This window comes from Pecten maximus, chromosome 5 (assembly GCF_902652985.1).
Source record: "Pecten maximus chromosome 5, xPecMax1.1, whole genome shotgun sequence".
In the NCBI taxonomy this organism is placed as follows: Eukaryota; Metazoa; Mollusca; class Bivalvia; order Pectinida; family Pectinidae; genus Pecten; species Pecten maximus.
The window spans coordinates 48163455-48184687 of NC_047019.1; the positions used below are offsets into that span (position 1 = coordinate 48163455).

A 21233-nucleotide genomic window follows, 5' to 3' on the forward strand; every position below is an offset into this window, starting at 1 on the left:
AGGCGGACATATTATATTTTCTGAAGTCTACGAATGTATGCCGGTGAGGACACCGAACTATTTGGGACGGATGTATTAATCTCCTGAGGTAATTAAAAGAGCAATGAGTATTTCATTGGATACATACGTTCGTCCTCCTCCTCGTCTTCTTCCTCGTCCTCTTCTTCGTCCTCCTCATTTTCTGATGTGAGGAAGTCCTTGATACACTCGTGTATAAATATGTACTGATCCTGTAAGATGTAAATAGGAATATTTGTAAGTGAAAATACAAAACAGATATCAGCTCGTTAAACTGCATACGGAACTGTTACCGCCTTCAACAGAAACCCTGACATTACACAAACTATACACCTACCGCCTTCAACAGAAACCCTGACATTACACAAACTATACACCTACCGCCTTCAACAGAAACCCTGACATTTCACAAACTTTACACCTACCGCCTTCAACAGAAACCCTGACATTACACAAACATTACACCTACCGCCTTCAACAGAAACCCTGACATTACACAAACGAAACAGCTACCGCCTTCAACAGAAACCCTGACATTACACAAACTTAACACCTACCGCCTTCAACAGAAACCCTGACATTACACAAACTATACACCTACCGCCTTCAACAGAAACCCTGACATTACACAAACGAAATAGCTACAGCCTTCAACAGAAACCCTGACATTACACAACCGAAATAGCTACAGCCTTCAACAGAAACCCTGACATTACACAAACTATACAGCTACCGCCTTCAACAGAAACCCTGACATTACACAAACTATACAGCTACCGCCTTCAACAGAAACCCTGACATTACACAAACTATACACCTACCGCCTTCAACAGAAACCCTGACATTACACAAACTATACACCTACCGCCTCCAACAGAAGCCCTGACATTACACAAACTATACACCTACCGCCTTCAACAGAAACCCTGACATTACACAAACTAAATAGCTACCGCCTTCAACAGAAACCCTGACATTACACAAACTAAACAGCTACCACCTTCAACAGAAACCCTGACATTACACAAACCTATACAGCTACCGCCTTCAACATAAACCCTGACATTACACAAACTATACAGCTACAGCCTTCAACAGAAACCCCGACATTACACAAACTTTACACCTACCGCCTTCAACAGAAACCCTGACATTACACAAACTTTACACCTACCGCCTTCAAAAGAAGCCCTGACATTACACAAACTTAACACCTACCGCCTTCAACAGAAACCCTGACATTGCACAAACTAAATAGCTACCGCCTTCAACAGAAACCCTGACATTACACAAACTTAACACCTACCGCCTTCAACAGAAACCCTGACATTACACAAACTATACAGCTACCGCCTTCAACAGAAACCCTGACATTATACAAACGAAACAGCTACCGCCTTCAACAGAAACCCTGACATTACACAAACTTAACACCTACCGCCTTCAACAGAAACCCTGACATTACACAAACTTAACACCTACCGCCTTCAACAGAAACCCTGACATTACACAAACTAAACAGTTACCGCCTTCAACAGAAACCCTAACATTACACAAACTAAACAGCTACTGCCTTCAACAGAAACCGGGACATTATGCAAACGAAACAGCTACTGCCTTCAACAGAAACTACCATTACACTCACCTCACCAACCATAGACGACTTACCTCTGTTTGTACCATGTTGGGGCGCTCATTACGCATGCCCAGTACCATGTTAAAAATATCCACTTCATGGTTGCCGGCGTTCAGACTCTGTATCAGATGATCCACCGCAATAAATGTCCCCGTCCGTCCTACACCAGCACTACCAAGTACCAGAGATAACAATAATGTTAAACGTTGTCTTCTTAAATACTTTTAACCAAAATTTCGGATGGACAAGATATCTGTGAATTTTATATGAAATAAGACGAAATGTCTTTGAATTTAATGCCTTTATCAATATCAATAAAAGTTAACTATTTACGTTGATACGTAGAAGAGAACGCCACAGAGAGCCATTACCTGCAGTGGACAACGATAGGACCATGCAAAGTGGGATTTTTGTGTTTTCGACATGACTCCACGAACTTGAGCACGCTGTCGGAGGTGGTAGGAGTTCCCATGTCGGGCCATGCTAAGTATAAGAGGTGCGTCATCCGCCTCTGGATGTCTCCCTGTTCAGTGTAAAGCCGGGTACATAAAGGTTTGCATAAGAACAAAGTAAGAAAATCCGAAGAATATCGGCAGCCGGCGGTCAAACATCTTTACACATGCAGACACCTGGATCAGGCTAAATATTTGCAAAAGAAAAGAAGCATCAACCATGCGTTGTACTGAAATGTGTATACAATGGACGACAGGCCACTATGGACGAATATCTAAACCATGCTATTGTGGACGGAGATCTAGATCATGTTACAGAGGATGATGTTGGGATTCGACGTGCTTGACCTATAACCCCCAAAAGCTGCTTTCCTGGAATACACATGATCATGCTGCTGGGCCTACCACCATAAAGCTGCTTTCCTGGAATACACATGACCATGCTGCTGGGCCTACCACCCTAAAGCTGCTTTCCTGGAATACACATGACCATGCTGCTGGGCCTACCACCCTAAAGCTGCTTTCCTGGAATACACATGACCATGCTGCTGGGCCTACCACCCTAAAGCTGCGTTCCTGGAATACACATGACCATGCATTGCTTTGTATTTGTATTTGTGATTTATCGGACTGATGGTGTTCTTTTTGGTGTATCAACGCTAAATTGTCTCTTTGTCTACTTCCTTTTGGTGCTGTTGCTGAAATACGCCTATGTCCCTGTATGTCTCTAATTGTCTACTTAATACGCCCATGTCCCTGTATGATTCTAATTGTCTACTAAATACACCTATGTCCCTGTATGTCTCTAATTGTCTACTTAATACGCCCATGTCCCTGTATGATTCTAATTGTCTACTAAATACGCCCATGTCCCTGTAAGACCGTAATTGTCTACTAAATACGCCCATGTCCCTGTATGACGCTAATTATCTACTGAATACGCCCATGTCCCTGTATGATTCTAATTGTCTACTAAGCGTGGATTTTGGTCATCTATTAACCCACCTGTTGGAATGTGAGCGAAATTGCATGGGATAGTGAGAGTGTGCATACGTGTGTCTTAAAGATGTAGGCATGCCCCTAGATCTATTATGTGTGGTCGGCTGTGTATATCCTAGTACCTGCAGTGCACCACTATAGGCCCAGGGTTTTGGTGAGGCAAGAAGGGCCGCACATCCTGTACAAAGTTGAGAAGGAGCCATGTGGTATCCGGACAGCCCATGTCAGGCCACTTCAGGTAGTGTACCTGCTTCATCTTCTTCTTCTTGTTGTTCTGCATGAGCGGTACATCTGTTTTACTACATATACTACTACATCATTGCTCTAAGACGTTTACTACTTTTTCGAATTCTGTTTTCCAAATGATAATCAAATAATAGACTTGAGTAATATGATATCCTAGCTGCATTGGATATTTTACATCAAAATGAGATGCACTACCTCCAAGGAGAAATGATGAAAGGTTATCAACTGCTTTAAGGTCCATATAACTGCTGTATCCCTGCTAATGAAAGACGTTTTCACAAGAACATAGAAAATGAAAGGAAGAACAAATTTTGAACATGACGACGTCAGTGAAATATTTCAACAATGGTGATGGCGTACTTACCAGCTGCATGCTGATGACGCGGATAACGTAGTCAGGGAGAGTCGACTCGGAGTCTATCCGGACGATGAGGTCGCCAAAGTAGACTGGTTCGGACACCTCCTCAGGCCAGTACTGGTCACACTTTCTCTGTACACGTAAACATAGTAAACATATATTTCATGGTGCACTCCCTCTAATAAGGAAATAGCGAAGTATTCCCAGGTGTCGTTTCAAACATATGTTCAATATTAACTTGAAAATGCAATCTGACCACATATACATTACGTACCCTTCCTCGCTCCACTAACTGCGTTAACATGACTATAACACTGACGTTCTGTTCCCATATCATCCTCCAGAAATCATCCTTGGTACACACAAGAGGTCCCTGAGTGGCAATGTATTCTCGCTTGGAATGATAACCCTGAAACAAATATATTATGGCAAAATAGTGTTTAGAAAGGTCTCACTCTTTTTCCTGGAGCACTGAGGACGTTTTGTGACACTCTTAACTCGAGATGTGCTGATTAAGGATATTCATTTGTATCTTACATTTGTTAGAACTGCCACTCAGTTGCAGCATACCTTACTTAAGATACAAATAATTGAACATCAGATCTATGTATCAGGATACGTACAGGAATGTAATTGGCGTTGATGTAGTCCGAACCTTCTTCTTCGTCCAAAGGTAGAAGTTTAACTCGGCTGTGGTCATCTGTTGGTTTTAACAAACCATATTAGGACTAACAATGTACCTCAATAGATACGGATTAACAATGTACCTAAATAGATAAAGATCAACAAAGGAATCAAAACAGATAGGGATCAACAATGTACCAAAACAGAGAAGGATTACATTGTACCAAAAAAGATAAAGATTAACATTTTACAAAAATAGATACGGATTAACAATGTACCAAAACAGGTAAAGATTAACAATGTACCAAAACAGGTAAAGATTAGCAATGTACCAAAACAGGTAAAGATTAACAATGTACCAAAACAGGTAAAGATTAGCAATGTACAAAAACAGAGAAGGATTAACAGTGTACCGAAAAAAATAAAGATTAACAATGTACCAAAATAGAAAAAGATAAACAATGTACCAAAACAGATAAGGAGATTAACAGTGTTCAAAACACAAAAAACTACTTAAATATATTTTAACTTTAACACTACTAACTCAAATGATTTTCGCCACTAGCACTATATTGTCGTCTGTAAATCTGTATTACTTCAGAATTGGAGTTGTTTCCCTTTCACTTGGTAGCTTGGTTGATAAACAAGGGGCTACTTACATGCTAGTATGTTTGTGTAGCGGTTCTTTATACGGACAGCCTGTTCCTCAGCACAGTGTGTGGCATGTGTCGGGCTGAGTTCCTTAAGCAACTGTAACACAGACGATCATTAACGTCAGGTCAAGACGGAAACAGGATTACAGAGACCGAGGTCAATCAGTGACAGGCGTTATATAAAATGGTATGACAATTCATTACACACGTGGAATGTTTCACAATGCTTTGGAAATATTTCAGAGCGTTTTAAAAGAACCAATGAAAAATTAAATTAACCAATTAAAAAGAAAACAAAACGTAACTATCATTGTATAACATAATTTAAGAACAGGTACTCCACATATTTATTTTGAAACACCCATTGTTCTTTTAATTAACTCACGAGATTAAAGTATGGTTGTAAAAAAGCGTTAATGCAAATAACAAAAGGAGTGTCAGCAGGTGACACAATAACGTCACGTGATCATGGCAATACCAACCTTGACCTCTTCTGAAAACTTCATATTGCTATCCTTGCTCAACTGATAAAACTTGTCAGCAAACTCCGCTACTTTGATATTTCTACAAAAAATTCCAAGCCTGAATTAAGGCCAAGTTCATATATCACGTACAACAGAGACATCCTTACCTCCCTCCTATATCACGTACAACACAGACATCCTTACCTCCCTCCTATATCACGTACAACAGAGAGACACCCTTACCTCCCTCCTATATCACGTACAACAGAGAGACACCCTTACCTCCCTCCTATATCACGTACAACAGACATCCTTACCTCCCTCCTATATCACGTACAACAGAGAGACACCCTTACCTCCCTCCTATATCACGTACAACAGAGACACCCTTATCTCCCTCCTATATCACGTACAACAGAGACATCCTTACCTCCCTCCTATATCACGTACAACAGAGACACCCTTACCTCCCTCCTATATCACGTACAACACAGACACCCTTACCTCCCTCCTATATCACGTACAACAGAGACATCCTTACCTCCCTCCTATATCACGTACAACAGAGACATCCTTACCTCCATCCTATATCACGTACAACACAGACATCCTTACCTTCCTCCTATATCACGTACAACAGAGACATCCTTACCTCCCTCCTATATCACGTACAACAGAGACATCCTTACCTCCCTCCTATATCACGTACAACAGAGACATCCTTACCTCCGTCCTATATCACGTACAACACAGACATCCTTACCTCCCTCCTATATCACGTACAACAGAGACATCCTTACCTCCCTCCTATATCACGTACAACAGAGACATCCTTACCTCCCTCCTATATCACGTACAACACAGACATCCTTACCTCCCTCCTATATCACGTACAACAGAGACATCCTTACCTCCTTCCTATATCACGTACAACAGAGACATCCTTACCTCCCTCCTATATCACGTACAACAGACATCCTTACCTCCCTCCTATATCACGTACAACAGAGACATCCTTACCTCCCTCCTATATCACGTACAACAGAGACATCCTTACCTCCCTCCTATATCACGTACAACAGAGAGACATCCTTACCTCCCTCCTATATCACGTACAACAGACATCCTTACCTCGCTCCTATATCACGTACAACAGAGAGACACCCTTACCTCCCTCCTATATCACGTACAACACAGACACCCTTACCTCCCTCCTATATCACGTACAACAGACATCCTTACCTCCCTCCTATATCACGTACAACAGAGACATCCTTACCTCCCTCCTATATCACGTACAACACAGACATCCTTACCTCCCTCCTATATCACGTACAACACAGACATCCTTACCTCCCTCCTATATCACGTACAACACAGACACCCTTACCTCCCTCCTATATCACGTACAACAGACACCCTTACCTCCCTCCTATATCACGTACAACACAGACATCCTTACCTCCCTCCTATATCACGTACAACAGAGAGACACCCTTACCTCCCTCCTATATCACGTACAACACAGACACCCTTACCTCCCTCCTATATCACGTACAACAGACATCCTTACCTCCCTCCTATATCACGTACAACAGAGACATCCTTACCTCCCTCCTATATCACGTACAACAGAGACATCCTTACCTCCCTCCTATATCATCTACAATAGACATCCTTACCTCACTCCTATATCACGTACAACAGAGACATCCTTACCTCCCTCCTATATCACGTACAACAGAGACATCCTTACCTCCCTCCTATATCACGTACAACACAGACATCCTTACCTCCCTCCTATATCACGTACAACAGAGACATCCTTACCTCCCTCCTATATCACGTACAACACAGACATCCTTACCTCCCTCCTATATCATCTACAATAGAGACATCCTTACCTCCCTCCTATATCACGTACAACAGAGACATCCTTACCTCCCTCCTATATCACGTACAACACAGACATCCTTACCTCCCTCCTATATCATCTACAATAGAGACATCCTTACCTCACTCCTATATCACGTACAACAGAGACATCCTTACCTCCCTCCTATATCACGTACAACAGAGACATCCTTACCTCCCTCCTATATCACGTACAACAGAGACATCCTTACCTCCCTCCTATATCACGTACAACAGAGACATCCTTACCTCCCTCCTATATCACGTACAACAGAGACATCCTTACCTCACTCCTATATCACGTACAACAGAGACATCCTTACCTCCCTCCTATATCACGTACAACACAGACATCCTTACCTCCCTCCTATATCATCTACAACAGAGACACCCTTACCTCACTCCTATATCACGTACAACAGAGACATCCTTACCTCCCTCCTATATCACGTACAACAGAGGCATCCTTACATCCCTCCTATATCACGTACAACAGAGAGACATCCTTACCTCCCTCCTATATCACGTACAACACAGACATCCTTACCTCCCTCCTATATCACGTACAACAGACATCCTTACCTCCCTCCTATATCACGTACAACAGAGACATCCTTACCTCCCTCCTATATCACGTACAACAGAGAGACATCCTTACCTCCCTCCTATATTACGTACAACAGATACATCCTTACCTCCGTCCTATATCACGTACAACAGAGACATCCTTACCTCCCTCCTATATCGCGTACAGCACAGACATCATTACCTCCCTCCTATATCACGTACAACACAGACATCCTTACTTCCCTCCTATATCACGTACAACAGAGAGACATCCTTACCTCCCTCCTATATCACGTACAACAGATACATCCTTACCTCCGTCCTATATCACGTACAACAGAGACATCCTTACCTCCCTCCTATATCGCGTACAGCACAGACATCCTTACCTCCCTCCTATATCACGTACAACACAGACATCCTTACTTCCCTCCTATATCACGTACAACAGAGAGACATCCTTTCCTCCCTCCTATATCAAGTACAACACAGACATCCTTACCTCCCTCCTATATCACGTACAACAGAGACATCCTTACCTCCCTCCTATATCACGTACAACAGAGAGACATCCTTACCTCCCTCCTATATCACGTACAACAGAGACATCCTTACCTCCCTCCTATATCACGTACAACAGAGACATCCTTACCTCCCTCCTATATCGCGTACAACACAGACATCCTTACCTCCCTCCTATATCACGTACAACAGAGACATCCTTACCTTCCTCCTATATCACGTACAACAGAGAGACATCCTTACCTCCCTCCTATATCACGTACAACAGAGACATCCTTACCTCCCTCCTATATCACGTACAACAGAGACATCCTTACCTCCCTCCTATATCACGTACAACAGAGACATCCTTACCTCCCTCCTATATCACGTACAACAGAGACATCCTTACCTCCCTCCTATATCACGTACAACAGACATCCTTACCTCCCTCCTATATCACGTACAACAGACATCCTTACCTCCCTCCTATATCACGTACAACAGAGAGACATCCTTACCTCCCTCCTATATCACGTACAACAGACATCCTTACCTCCCTCCTATATCACGTACAACAGACATCCTTACCTCCCTCCTATATCACGTACAACAGACATCCTTACCTCCCTCCTATATCACGTACAACAGACATCCTTACCTCCCTCCTATATCACGTACAACAGAGAGACATCCTTACCTCCCTCCTATATCACGTACAACAGACATCCTTACCTCCCTCCTATATCACGTACAACAGAGACATCCTTACCTCCCTCCTATATCACGTACAACAGAGACATCCTTACCTCCCTCCTATATCACGTACAACACAGACATCCTTACCTCCCTCCTATATCATCTACAATAGAGACATCCTTACCTCACTCCTATATCACGTACAACAGAGACATCCTTACCTCACTCCTATATCACGTACAACAGAGACATCCTTACCTCCCTCCTATATCACGTACAACAGAGACATCCTTACCTCCCTCCTATATCACGTACAACAGAGACATCCTTACCTCCCTCCTATATCACGTACAACAGAGACATCCTTACCTCCCTCCTATATCACGTACAACAGAGACATCCTTACCTCCCTCCTATATCACGTACAACACAGACATCCTTACCTCCCTCCTATATCATCTACAACAGAGACACCCTTACCTCACTCCTATATCACGTACAACAGAGACATCCTTACCTCCCTCCTATATCACGTACAACAGAGGCATCCTTACATCCCTCCTATATCACGTACAACAGAGAGACATCCTTACCTCCCTCCTATATCACGTACAACACAGACATCCTTACCTCCCTCCTATATCACGTACAACAGACATCCTTACCTCCCTCCTATATCAAGTACAACAGAGACATCCTTACCTCCCTCCTATATCACGTACAACAGAGAGACATCCTTACCTCCCTCCTATATTACGTACAACAGATACATCCTTACCTCCGTCCTATATCACGTACAACAGAGACATCCTTACCTCCCTCCTATATCGCGTACAGCACAGACATCATTACCTCCCTCCTATATCACGTACAACACAGACATCCTTACTTCCCTCCTATATCACGTACAACAGAGAGACATCCTTACCTCCCTCCTATATCACGTACAACAGATACATCCTTACCTCCGTCCTATATCACGTACAACAGAGACATCCTTACCTCCCTCCTATATCGCGTACAGCACAGACATCCTTACCTCCCTCCTATATCACGTACAACACAGACATCCTTACTTCCCTCCTATATCACGTACAACAGAGAGACATCCTTTCCTCCCTCCTATATCAAGTACAACACAGACATCCTTACCTCCCTCCTATATCACGTACAACAGAGACATCCTTACCTCCCTCCTATATCACGTACAACAGAGAGACATCCTTACCTCCCTCCTATATCACGTACAACAGAGACATCCTTACCTCCGTCCTATATCACGTACAACAGAGACATCCTTACCTCCCTCCTATATCACGTACAACACAGACATCCTTACCTCCCTCCTATATCATCTACAATAGAGACATCCTTACCTCACTCCTATATCACGTACAACAGAGACATCCTTACCTCACTCCTATATCACGTACAACAGAGACATCCTTACCTCCCTCCTATATCACGTACAACAGAGACATCCTTACCTCCCTCCTATATCACGTACAACAGAGACATCCTTACCTCCCTCCTATATCACGTACAACAGAGACATCCTTACCTCACTCCTATATCACGTACAACAGAGACATCCTTACCTCCCTCCTATATCACGTACAACACAGACATCCTTACCTCCCTCCTATATCATCTACAACAGAGACACCCTTACCTCACTCCTATATCACGTACAACAGAGACATCCTTACCTCCCTCCTATATCACGTACAACAGAGGCATCCTTACATCCCTCCTATATCACGTACAACAGAGAGACATCCTTACCTCCCTCCTATATCACGTACAACACAGACATCCTTACCTCCCTCCTATATCACGTACAACAGACATCCTTACCTCCCTCCTATATCAAGTACAACAGAGACATCCTTACCTCCCTCCTATATCACGTACAACAGAGAGACATCCTTACCTCCCTCCTATATTACGTACAACAGATACATCCTTACCTCCGTCCTATATCACGTACAACAGAGACATCCTTACCTCCCTCCTATATCGCGTACAGCACAGACATCATTACCTCCCTCCTATATCACGTACAACACAGACATCCTTACTTCCCTCCTATATCACGTACAACAGAGAGACATCCTTACCTCCCTCCTATATCACGTACAACAGATACATCCTTACCTCCGTCCTATATCACGTACAACAGAGACATCCTTACCTCCCTCCTATATCGCGTACAGCACAGACATCCTTACCTCCCTCCTATATCACGTACAACACAGACATCCTTACTTCCCTCCTATATCACGTACAACAGAGAGACATCCTTTCCTCCCTCCTATATCAAGTACAACACAGACATCCTTACCTCCCTCCTATATCACGTACAACAGAGACATCCTTACCTCCCTCCTATATCACGTACAACAGAGAGACATCCTTACCTCCCTCCTATATCACGTACAACAGAGACATCCTTACCTCCGTCCTATATCACGTACAACAGAGACATCCTTACCTCCCTCCTATATCGCGTACAACACAGACATCCTTACCTCCCTCCTATATCACGTACAACAGAGACATCCTTACCTCCCTCCTATATCACGTACAACAGAGAGACATCCTTACCTCCCTCCTATATCACGTACAACAGAGACATCCTTACCTCCCTCCTATATCACGTACAACAGAGACATCCTTACCTCCCTCCTATATCACGTACAACAGAGACATCCTTACCTCCCTCCTATATCACGTACAACAGAGACATCCTTACCTCCCTCCTATATCACGTACAACAGACATCCTTACCTCCCTCCTATATCACGTACAACAGACATCCTTACCTCCCTCCTATATCACGTACAACAGAGAGACATCCTTACCTCCCTCCTATATCACGTACAACAGACATCCTTACCTCCCTCCTATATCACGTACAACAGACATCCTTACCTCCCTCCTATATCACGTACAACAGACATCCTTACCTCCCTCCTATATCACGTACAACAGACATCCTTACCTCCCTCCTATATCACGTACAACAGAGAGACATCCTTACCTCCCTCCTATATCACGTACAACAGACATCCTTACCTCCCTCCTATATCACGTACAACAGAGACATCCTTACCACCCTCCTATATCACGTACAACAGAGACATCCTTACCTCCCTCCTATATCACGTACAACACAGACATCCTTACCTCGCTCCTATATCACGTACAACAGAGACATCCTTACCTCCCTCCTATATCACGTACAACAGAGACATCCTTACCTCCCTCCTATATCACGTACAACAGAGACATCCTTACCTCCCTCCTATATCACGTACAACACAGACATCCTTACCTCCCTCCTATATCACGTACAACACAGACATCCTTACCTCCCTCCTATATCACGTACAACACAGACATCCTTACCTCCCTCCTATATCACGTACAACAGACATCCTTACCTCCCTCCTATATCACGTACAACAGAGACATCCTTACCTCCCTCCTATATCACGTACAACAGACATCCTTACCTCCCTCCTATATCACGTACAACAGAGAGACATCCTTACCTCCCTCCTATATCACGTACAACACAGACATCCTTACCTCCCTCCTATATCACGTACAACAGACATCCTTACCTCCCTCCTATATCACGTACAACACAGACATCCTTACCTCCCTCCTATATCACGTACAACAGACATACTTACCTCCCTCCTATATCATCTACAACAGAGACATCCTTACCTCCCTCCTATATCACGTACAACAGAGACATCCTTACCTCCCTCCTATATCACGTACAACAGAGACATACTTACCTCCCTCCTATATCACGTACAACAGACATCCTTACCTCCCTCCTATATCACGTACAACAGAGACATCCTTACCTCCCTCCTATATCACGTACAACACAGACATCCTTACCTCCCTCCTATATCACGTACAACAGAGAGACACCCTTACCTCCCTCCTATATCACGTACAACAGAGAGACACCCTTACCTCCCTCCTATATCACGTACAACAGACATCCTTACCTCCCTCCTATATCACGTACAACAGAGAGACACCCTTACCTCCCTCCTATATCACGTACAACAGAGACACCTTTATCTCCCTCCTATATCACGTACAACAGAGACATCCTTACCTCCCTCCTATATCACGTACAACAGAGACACCCTTACCTCCCTCCTATATCACGTACAACACAGACACCCTTACCTCCCTCCTATATCACGTACAACAGAGACATCCTTACCTCCCTCCTATATCACGTACAACAGAGACATCCTTACCTCCCTCCTATATCACGTACAACACAGACATCCTTACCTTCCTCCTATATCACGTACAACAGAGACATCCTTACCTCCCTCCTATATCACGTACAACAGAGACATCCTTACCTCCCTCCTATATCACGTACAACAGAGACATCCTTACCTCCGTCCTATATCACGTACAACACAGACATCCTTACCTCCCTCCTATATCACGTACAACAGAGACATCCTTACCTCCCTCCTATATCACGTACAACAGAGACATCCTTACCTCCCTCCTATATCACGTACAACAGAGACATCCTTACCTCCCTCCTATATCACGTACAACAGAGACATCCTTACCTCCTTCCTATATCACGTACAACAGAGACATCCTTACCTCCCTCCTATATCACGTACAACAGACATCCTTACCTCCCTCCTATATCACGTACAACAGAGACATCCTTACCTCCCTCCTATATCACGTACAACAGAGACATCCTTACCTCCCTCCTATATCACGTACAACAGAGAGACATCCTTACCTCCCTCCTATATCACGTACAACAGACATCCTTACCTCGCTCCTATATCACGTACAACAGAGAGACACCCTTACCTCCCTCCTATATCACGTACAACACAGACACCCTTACCTCCCTCCTATATCACGTACAACAGACATCCTTACCTCCCTCCTATATCACGTACAACAGAGACATCCTTACCTCCCTCCTATATCACGTACAACACAGACATCCTTACCTCCCTCCTATATCACGTACAACACAGACATCCTTACATCCCTCCTATATCACGTACAACACAGACACCCTTACCTCCCTCCTATATCACGTACAACAGACACCCTTACCTCCCTCCTATATCACGTACAACACAGACATCCTTACCTCCCTCCTATATCACGTACAACAGAGAGACACCCTTACCTCCCTCCTATATCACGTACAACACAGACACCCTTACCTCCCTCCTATATCACGTACAACAGACATCCTTACCTCCCTCCTATATCACGTACAACAGAGACATCCTTACCTCCCTCCTATATCACGTACAACAGAGACATCCTTACCTCCCTCCTATATCATCTACAATAGACATCCTTACCTCACTCCTATATCACGTACAACAGAGACATCCTTACCTCCCTCCTATATCACGTACAACAGAGACATCCTTACCTCCCTCCTATATCACGTACAACACAGACATCCTTACCTCCCTCCTATATCACGTACAACAGAGACATCCTTACCTCCCTCCTATATCACGTACAACACAGACATCCTTACCTCCCTCCTATATCATCTACAATAGAGACATCCTTACCTCCCTCCTATATCACGTACAACAGAGACATCCTTACCTCCCTCCTATATCACGTACAACACAGACATCCTTACCTCCCTCCTATATCATCTACAATAGAGACATCCTTACCTCACTCCTATATCACGTACAACAGAGACATCCTTACCTCCCTCCTATATCACGTACAACAGAGACATCCTTACCTCCCTCCTATATCACGTACAACAGAGACATCCTTACCTCCCTCCTATATCACGTACAACAGAGACATCCTTACCTCCCTCCTATATCACGTACAACAGAGACATCCTTACCTCACTCCTATATCACGTACAACAGAGACATCCTTACCTCCCTCCTATATCACGTACAACACAGACATCCTTACCTCCCTCCTATATCATCTACAACAGAGACACCCTTACCTCACTCCTATATCACGTACAACAGAGACATCCTTACCTCCCTCCTATATCACGTACAACAGAGGCATCCTTACATCCCTCCTATATCACGTACAACAGAGAGACATCCTTACCTCCCTCCTATATCACGTACAACACAGACATCCTTACCTCCCTCCTATATCACGTACAACAGACATCCTTACCTCCCTCCTATATCAAGTACAACAGAGACATCCTTACCTCCCTCCTATATCACGTACAACAGAGAGACATCCTTACCTCCCTCCTATATTACGTACAACAGATACATCCTTACCTCCGTCCTATATCACGTACAACAGAGACATCCTTACCTCCCTCCTATATCGCGTACAGCACAGACATCCTTACCTCCCTCCTATATCACGTACAACACAGACATCCTTACTTCCCTCCTATATCACGTACAACAGAGAGACATCCTTACCTCCCTCCTATATCACGTACAACAGATACATCCTTACCTCCGTCCTATATCACGTACAACAGAGACATCCTTACCTCCCTCCTATATCGCGTACAGCACAGACATCCTTACCTCCCTCCTATATCACGTACAACACAGACATCCTTACTTCCCTCCTATATCACGTACAACAGAGAGACATCCTTTCCTCCCTCCTATATCAAGTACAACACAGACATCCTTACCTCCCTCCTATATCACGTACAACAGAGACATCCTTACCTCCCTCCTATATCACGTACAACAGAGAGACATCCTTACCTCCCTCCTATATCACGTACAACAGAGACATCCTTACCTCCCTCCTATATCACGTACAACAGAGACATCCTTACCTCCCTCCTATATCGCGTACAACACAGACATCCTTACCTCCCTCCTATATCACGTACAACAGAGACATCCTTACCTTCCTCCTATATCACGTACAACAGAGAGACATCCTTACCTCCCTCCTATATCACGTACAACAGAGACATCCTTACCTCCCTCCTATATCACGTACAACAGAGACATCCTTACCTCCCTCCTATATCACGTACAACAGAGACATCCTTACCTCCCTCCTATATCACGTACAACAGAGACATCCTTACCTCCCTCCTATATCACGTACAACAGACATCCTTACCTCCCTCCTATATCACATACAACAGACATCCTTACCTCCCTCCTATATCACGTACAACAGAGAGACATCCTTACCTCCCTCCTATATCACGTACAACAGACATCCTTACCTCCCTCCTATATCACGTACAACAGACATCCTTACCTCCCTCCTATATCACGTACAACAGACATCCTTACCTCCCTCCTATATCACGTACAACAGACATCCTTACCTCCCTCCTATATCACGTACAACAGAGAGACATCCTTACCTCCCTCCTATATCACGTACAACAGACATCCTTACCTCCCTCCTATATCACGTACAACAGAGACATCCTTACCTCCCTCCTATATCACGTACAACAGAGACATCCTTACCTCCCTCCTATATCACGTACAACACAGACATCCTTACCTCGCTCCTATATCACGTACAACAGAGACATCCTTACCTCCCTCCTATATCACGTACAACAGAGACATCCTTACCTCCCTCCTATATCACGTACAACAGAGACATCCTTACCTCCCTCCTATATCACGTACAACACAGACATCCTTACCTCCCTCCTATATCACGTACAACACAGACATCCTTACCTCCCTCCTATATCACGTACAACACAGACATCCTTACCTCCCTCCTATATCACGTACAACAGACATCCTTACCTCCCTCCTATATCACGTACAACAGAGACATCCTTACCTCCCTCCTATATCACGTACAACAGACATCCTTACCTCCCTCCTATATCACGTACAACAGAGAGACATCCTTACCTCCCTCCTATATCACGTACAACACAGACATCCTTACCTCCCTCCTATATCACGTACAACAGACATCCTTACCTCCCTCCTATATCACGTACAACACAGACATCCTTACCTCCCTCCTATATCACGTACAACAGACATACTTACCTCCCTCCTATATCATCTACAACAGAGACATCCTTACCTCCCTCCTATATCACGTACAACAGAGACATCCTTACCTCCCTCCTATATCACGTACAACAGAGACATACTTACCTCCCTCCTATATCACGTACAACAGACATCCTTACCTCCCTCCTATATCACGTACAACAGAGACATCCTTACCTCCCTCCTATATCACTTACAACAGAGACATCCTTACCTCCCTCCTATATTACGTACAACAGATACATCCTTACCTCCCTCCTATATCACGTACAACAGAGACATCCTTACCTCCCTCCTATATCACGTACAACAGAGAGACATCCTTACCTCCCTCCTATATCACGTACAACAGAGACATCCTTACCTCCGTCCTATATCACGTACAACAGAGACATCCTTACCTCCCTCCTATATCGCGTACAACACAGACATCCTTACCTCCCTCCTATATCACGTACAACAGAGACATCCTTACCTTCCTCCTATATCACGTACAACAGAGAGACATCCTTACCTCCCTCCTATATCACGTACAACAGAGACATCCTTACCTCCCTCCTATATCACGTACAACAGAGACATCCTTACCTCCCTCCTATATCACGTACAACAGAGACATCCTTACCTCCCTCCTATATCACGTACAACAGAGACATCCTTACCTCCCTCCTATATCACGTACAACAGACATCCTTACCTCCCTCCTATATCACATACAACAGACATCCTTACCTCCCTCCTATATCACGTACAACAGAGAGACATCCTTACCTCCCTCCTATATCACGTACAACAGACATCCTTACCTCCCTCCTATATCACGTACAACAGACATCCTTACCTCCCTCCTATATCACGTACAACAGACATCCTTACCTCCCTCCTATATCACGTACAACAGACATCCTTACCTCCCTCCTATATCACGTACAACAGAGAGACATCCTTACCTCCCTCCTATATCACGTACAACAGACATCCTTACCTCCCTCCTATATCACGTACAACAGAGACATCCTTACCTCCCTCCTATATCACGTACAACAGAGACATCCTTACCTCCCTCCTATATCACGTACAACACAGACATCCTTACCTCGCTCCTATATCACGTACAACAGAGACATCCTTACCTCCCTCCTATATCACGTACAACAGAGACATCCTTACCTCCCTCCTATATCACGTACAACAGAGACATCCTTACCTCCCTCCTATATCACGTACAACACAGACATCCTTACCTCCCTCCTATATCACGTACAACACAGACATCCTTACCTCCCTCCTATATCACGTACAACACAGACATCCTTACCTCCCTCCTATATCACGTACAACAGACATCCTTACCTCCCTCCTATATCACGTACAACAGAGACATCCTTACCTCCCTCCTATATCACGTACAACAGACATCCTTACCTCCCTCCTATATCACGTACAACAGAGAGACATCCTTACCTCCCTCCTATATCACGTACAACACAGACATCCTTACCTCCCTCCTATATCACGTACAACAGACATCCTTACCTCCCTCCTATATCACGTACAACACAGACATCCTTACCTCCCTCCTATATCACGTACAACAGACATACTTACCTCCCTCCTATATCATCTACAACAGAGACATCCTTACCTCCCTCCTATATCACGTACAACAGAGACATCCTTACCTCCCTCCTATATCACGTACAACAGAGACATACTTACCTCCCTCCTATATCACGTACAACAGACATCCTTACCTCCCTCCTATATCACGTACAACAGAGACATCCTTACCTCCCTCCTATATCACTTACAACAGAGACATCCTTACCTCCCTCCTATATTACGTACAACAGATACATCCTTACCTCCCTCCTATATCACGTACAACAGAGACATCCTTACCTCCCTCCTATAGCACGTACAACTGTTACTCCCCGGTGATACTCCTTTATTTTCTTTTATAACAATTATCCATTATGTAATCATAGTTGATCAAATGTGTCAAGGTGATTTTAAGGCAAAACTTCTTTCTATTATTACTCAACAATATACGGAGCTCACGTAATTGCAGCTGCTGTCGTAATGTTTTTCGAATGTTTGAGGACAAACCTTGCTTTAATGACTTTCATTTCCGTGGAATCTCCTTGGTAACCAACATTTGTTTTTCCAGATAATTCTGTAAATCCTTTGTCGGTATCTTTATTGAAGCATCTATTTAAATAATTAAAGAAAAGTACGTCAATATGAAACTGGTAGAAATATAGTTACGAAGGAATATTGATAATATAGAAAAATACTATGGTACTTGGAAACCACCAAGGGAGAAGACTGCAGTTTGCGTTTAAAGTCATAACAAACAGAAATCATTAGGCCAGGTTAAAGGCATTTCCGATCGTAACATTGCCCGTTATTGATAGTAGTATCCCTGGTTCTTCTACTACTGTAAGTACACTTTCATGCCTCCGCCGCACAATGTTTACGTCACGCGCGTCACGCGATGTCTCCGTCACGTGATGTCTCCGTCTGCCACTTAGGCGTGAGATCATAACTCACTCCTTTCTGACTAAACACGTCTAAATTTTATAAACACCATTTTAGCTAAGGAGTTTGGAAACATCTACGTTCGATTGTGTATTTCGTACGATTATCATATCCTATTTAAGTCTGTCGGAGTAGCAATGCTCTTCCCCCTTTTATATTGCTGGTGGTTTTCGAAAACAACAGTTGAATTATGGCCAGACATCTAGGGCGGACTGTTCTCTAAAAATATTAGTGACATTGACGATTTCAAATGGATAATAAATTAATCAATATTTAGTTTACAAACGATTGAACCTTGTCAATATATTGATAGTGGATAACACTGAACGAACAGGACTATACTTACAACATGGACCGTCTCCGCAGTATAAACATCACTATCAGAAATATAGTGACAGCTAGCAACGCCCCGACAACCCCGCCAACGATGGACGGCGTCAAATTGGGCTCTATAAAAAAAAGAAAACAAACCAGAACATTTATCTACAATTGTTTTCTGGCAATCGCAGGATTTGATGTATATTAAAAGTTGATTCAGTACCTTTTACCTCGACATGCATCTAATTATCTTAATCTTGTCAATAACAAAGTCGAGACATCTAACATCATACAAGGACAGTTATTGTACTTAGGTCTGACTTGCTTTAACAATAAATGAATGACAACATTTAATGCTAACCTATTTCACGCTCAAACATCGAATTATATCTTGATGTTATTTGAAATATACCGACCACAGTTACATGCGTGTTATGTATCTAGAGATATCTTTCTTTGGGACAAAATCATCTCAACATCGAACAACCATCTTAATAATTCCCCACGTTTAGAATGATATAAAGTCTTTAAATTGCAATATATAATTTAACATAACTTTTTCAGATTTTCATTTACCTGTTTTTACGGGATTACTCCATTCGGACTCCGAGCATCCTTTCGCCGTACAAAAAGCTACTCTCACCCTAAAACACAGACCATGTTATTCAATAAGACATTCGTGCGCCACATGGTCTTTATAATTTCATCAGATTTCCGTACAAACTAATTCTATTGCTGGTAACTTGACAAAGGCTCAATAGTTCTTACTGCCATTTCTAGTGTCATTTACCGTCTAGAATTGATATCAAGTAAACGTAGAAATTGAAGACCTTCAAAGAGCTTTTGGATATCTGTTCCTGGAAAACAACATCCTATGATAGGGGATTTGACTACCACCCCATACCACAGTAACACATCTTTATTCCGCGTGACATCTCAGACTATCTGACTATTTTCGCTGAAGACCACACCTTCATCAATCTTTGTTTCATACCGGTCTGAATTTGACAAACGGCTGATACTTTGATTATCAATTCGGTCTTTAAGCCACGAGGATTGCCGTAACGTGCATGTCTTGTTTTAATTCGTTTAAACTGTGGCACGGTTCTGGGTTTACGTATGAGCTTGTTATCTTAAAAAGTATTAACACTTTAGGCACCTGTCGTCACTGTGTGGTTTA

At 43.4% G+C, this 21233-nt stretch overlaps 1 protein-coding gene across 1 annotated transcript in view; it reads right to left on the reverse strand.

Annotated features, from left to right (window-relative positions):
- LOC117328234 (receptor-type tyrosine-protein phosphatase dep-1-like) overlaps nucleotides 1–21233 on the reverse strand; it is a 35716-nt gene that overhangs the window by 8683 nt on the left and 5800 nt on the right. The window contains exons 6-16 of the mRNA XM_033885690.1: nucleotides 20630–20697; nucleotides 20082–20184; nucleotides 19304–19405; nucleotides 5469–5550; nucleotides 4993–5083; nucleotides 4333–4409; nucleotides 3984–4118; nucleotides 3716–3841; nucleotides 2026–2177; nucleotides 1687–1825; nucleotides 128–230 (exon numbers count right to left, since the gene is read on the reverse strand). Of these exons, the coding sequence (XP_033741581.1) occupies nucleotides 128–230; nucleotides 1687–1825; nucleotides 2026–2177; nucleotides 3716–3841; nucleotides 3984–4118; nucleotides 4333–4409; nucleotides 4993–5083; nucleotides 5469–5550; nucleotides 19304–19405; nucleotides 20082–20110 (1036 nt within the window). The 5' untranslated portion in view covers nucleotides 20111–20184; nucleotides 20630–20697. The remainder of the gene's footprint in view (nucleotides 1–127; nucleotides 231–1686; nucleotides 1826–2025; nucleotides 2178–3715; nucleotides 3842–3983; nucleotides 4119–4332; nucleotides 4410–4992; nucleotides 5084–5468; nucleotides 5551–19303; nucleotides 19406–20081; nucleotides 20185–20629; nucleotides 20698–21233) is intronic.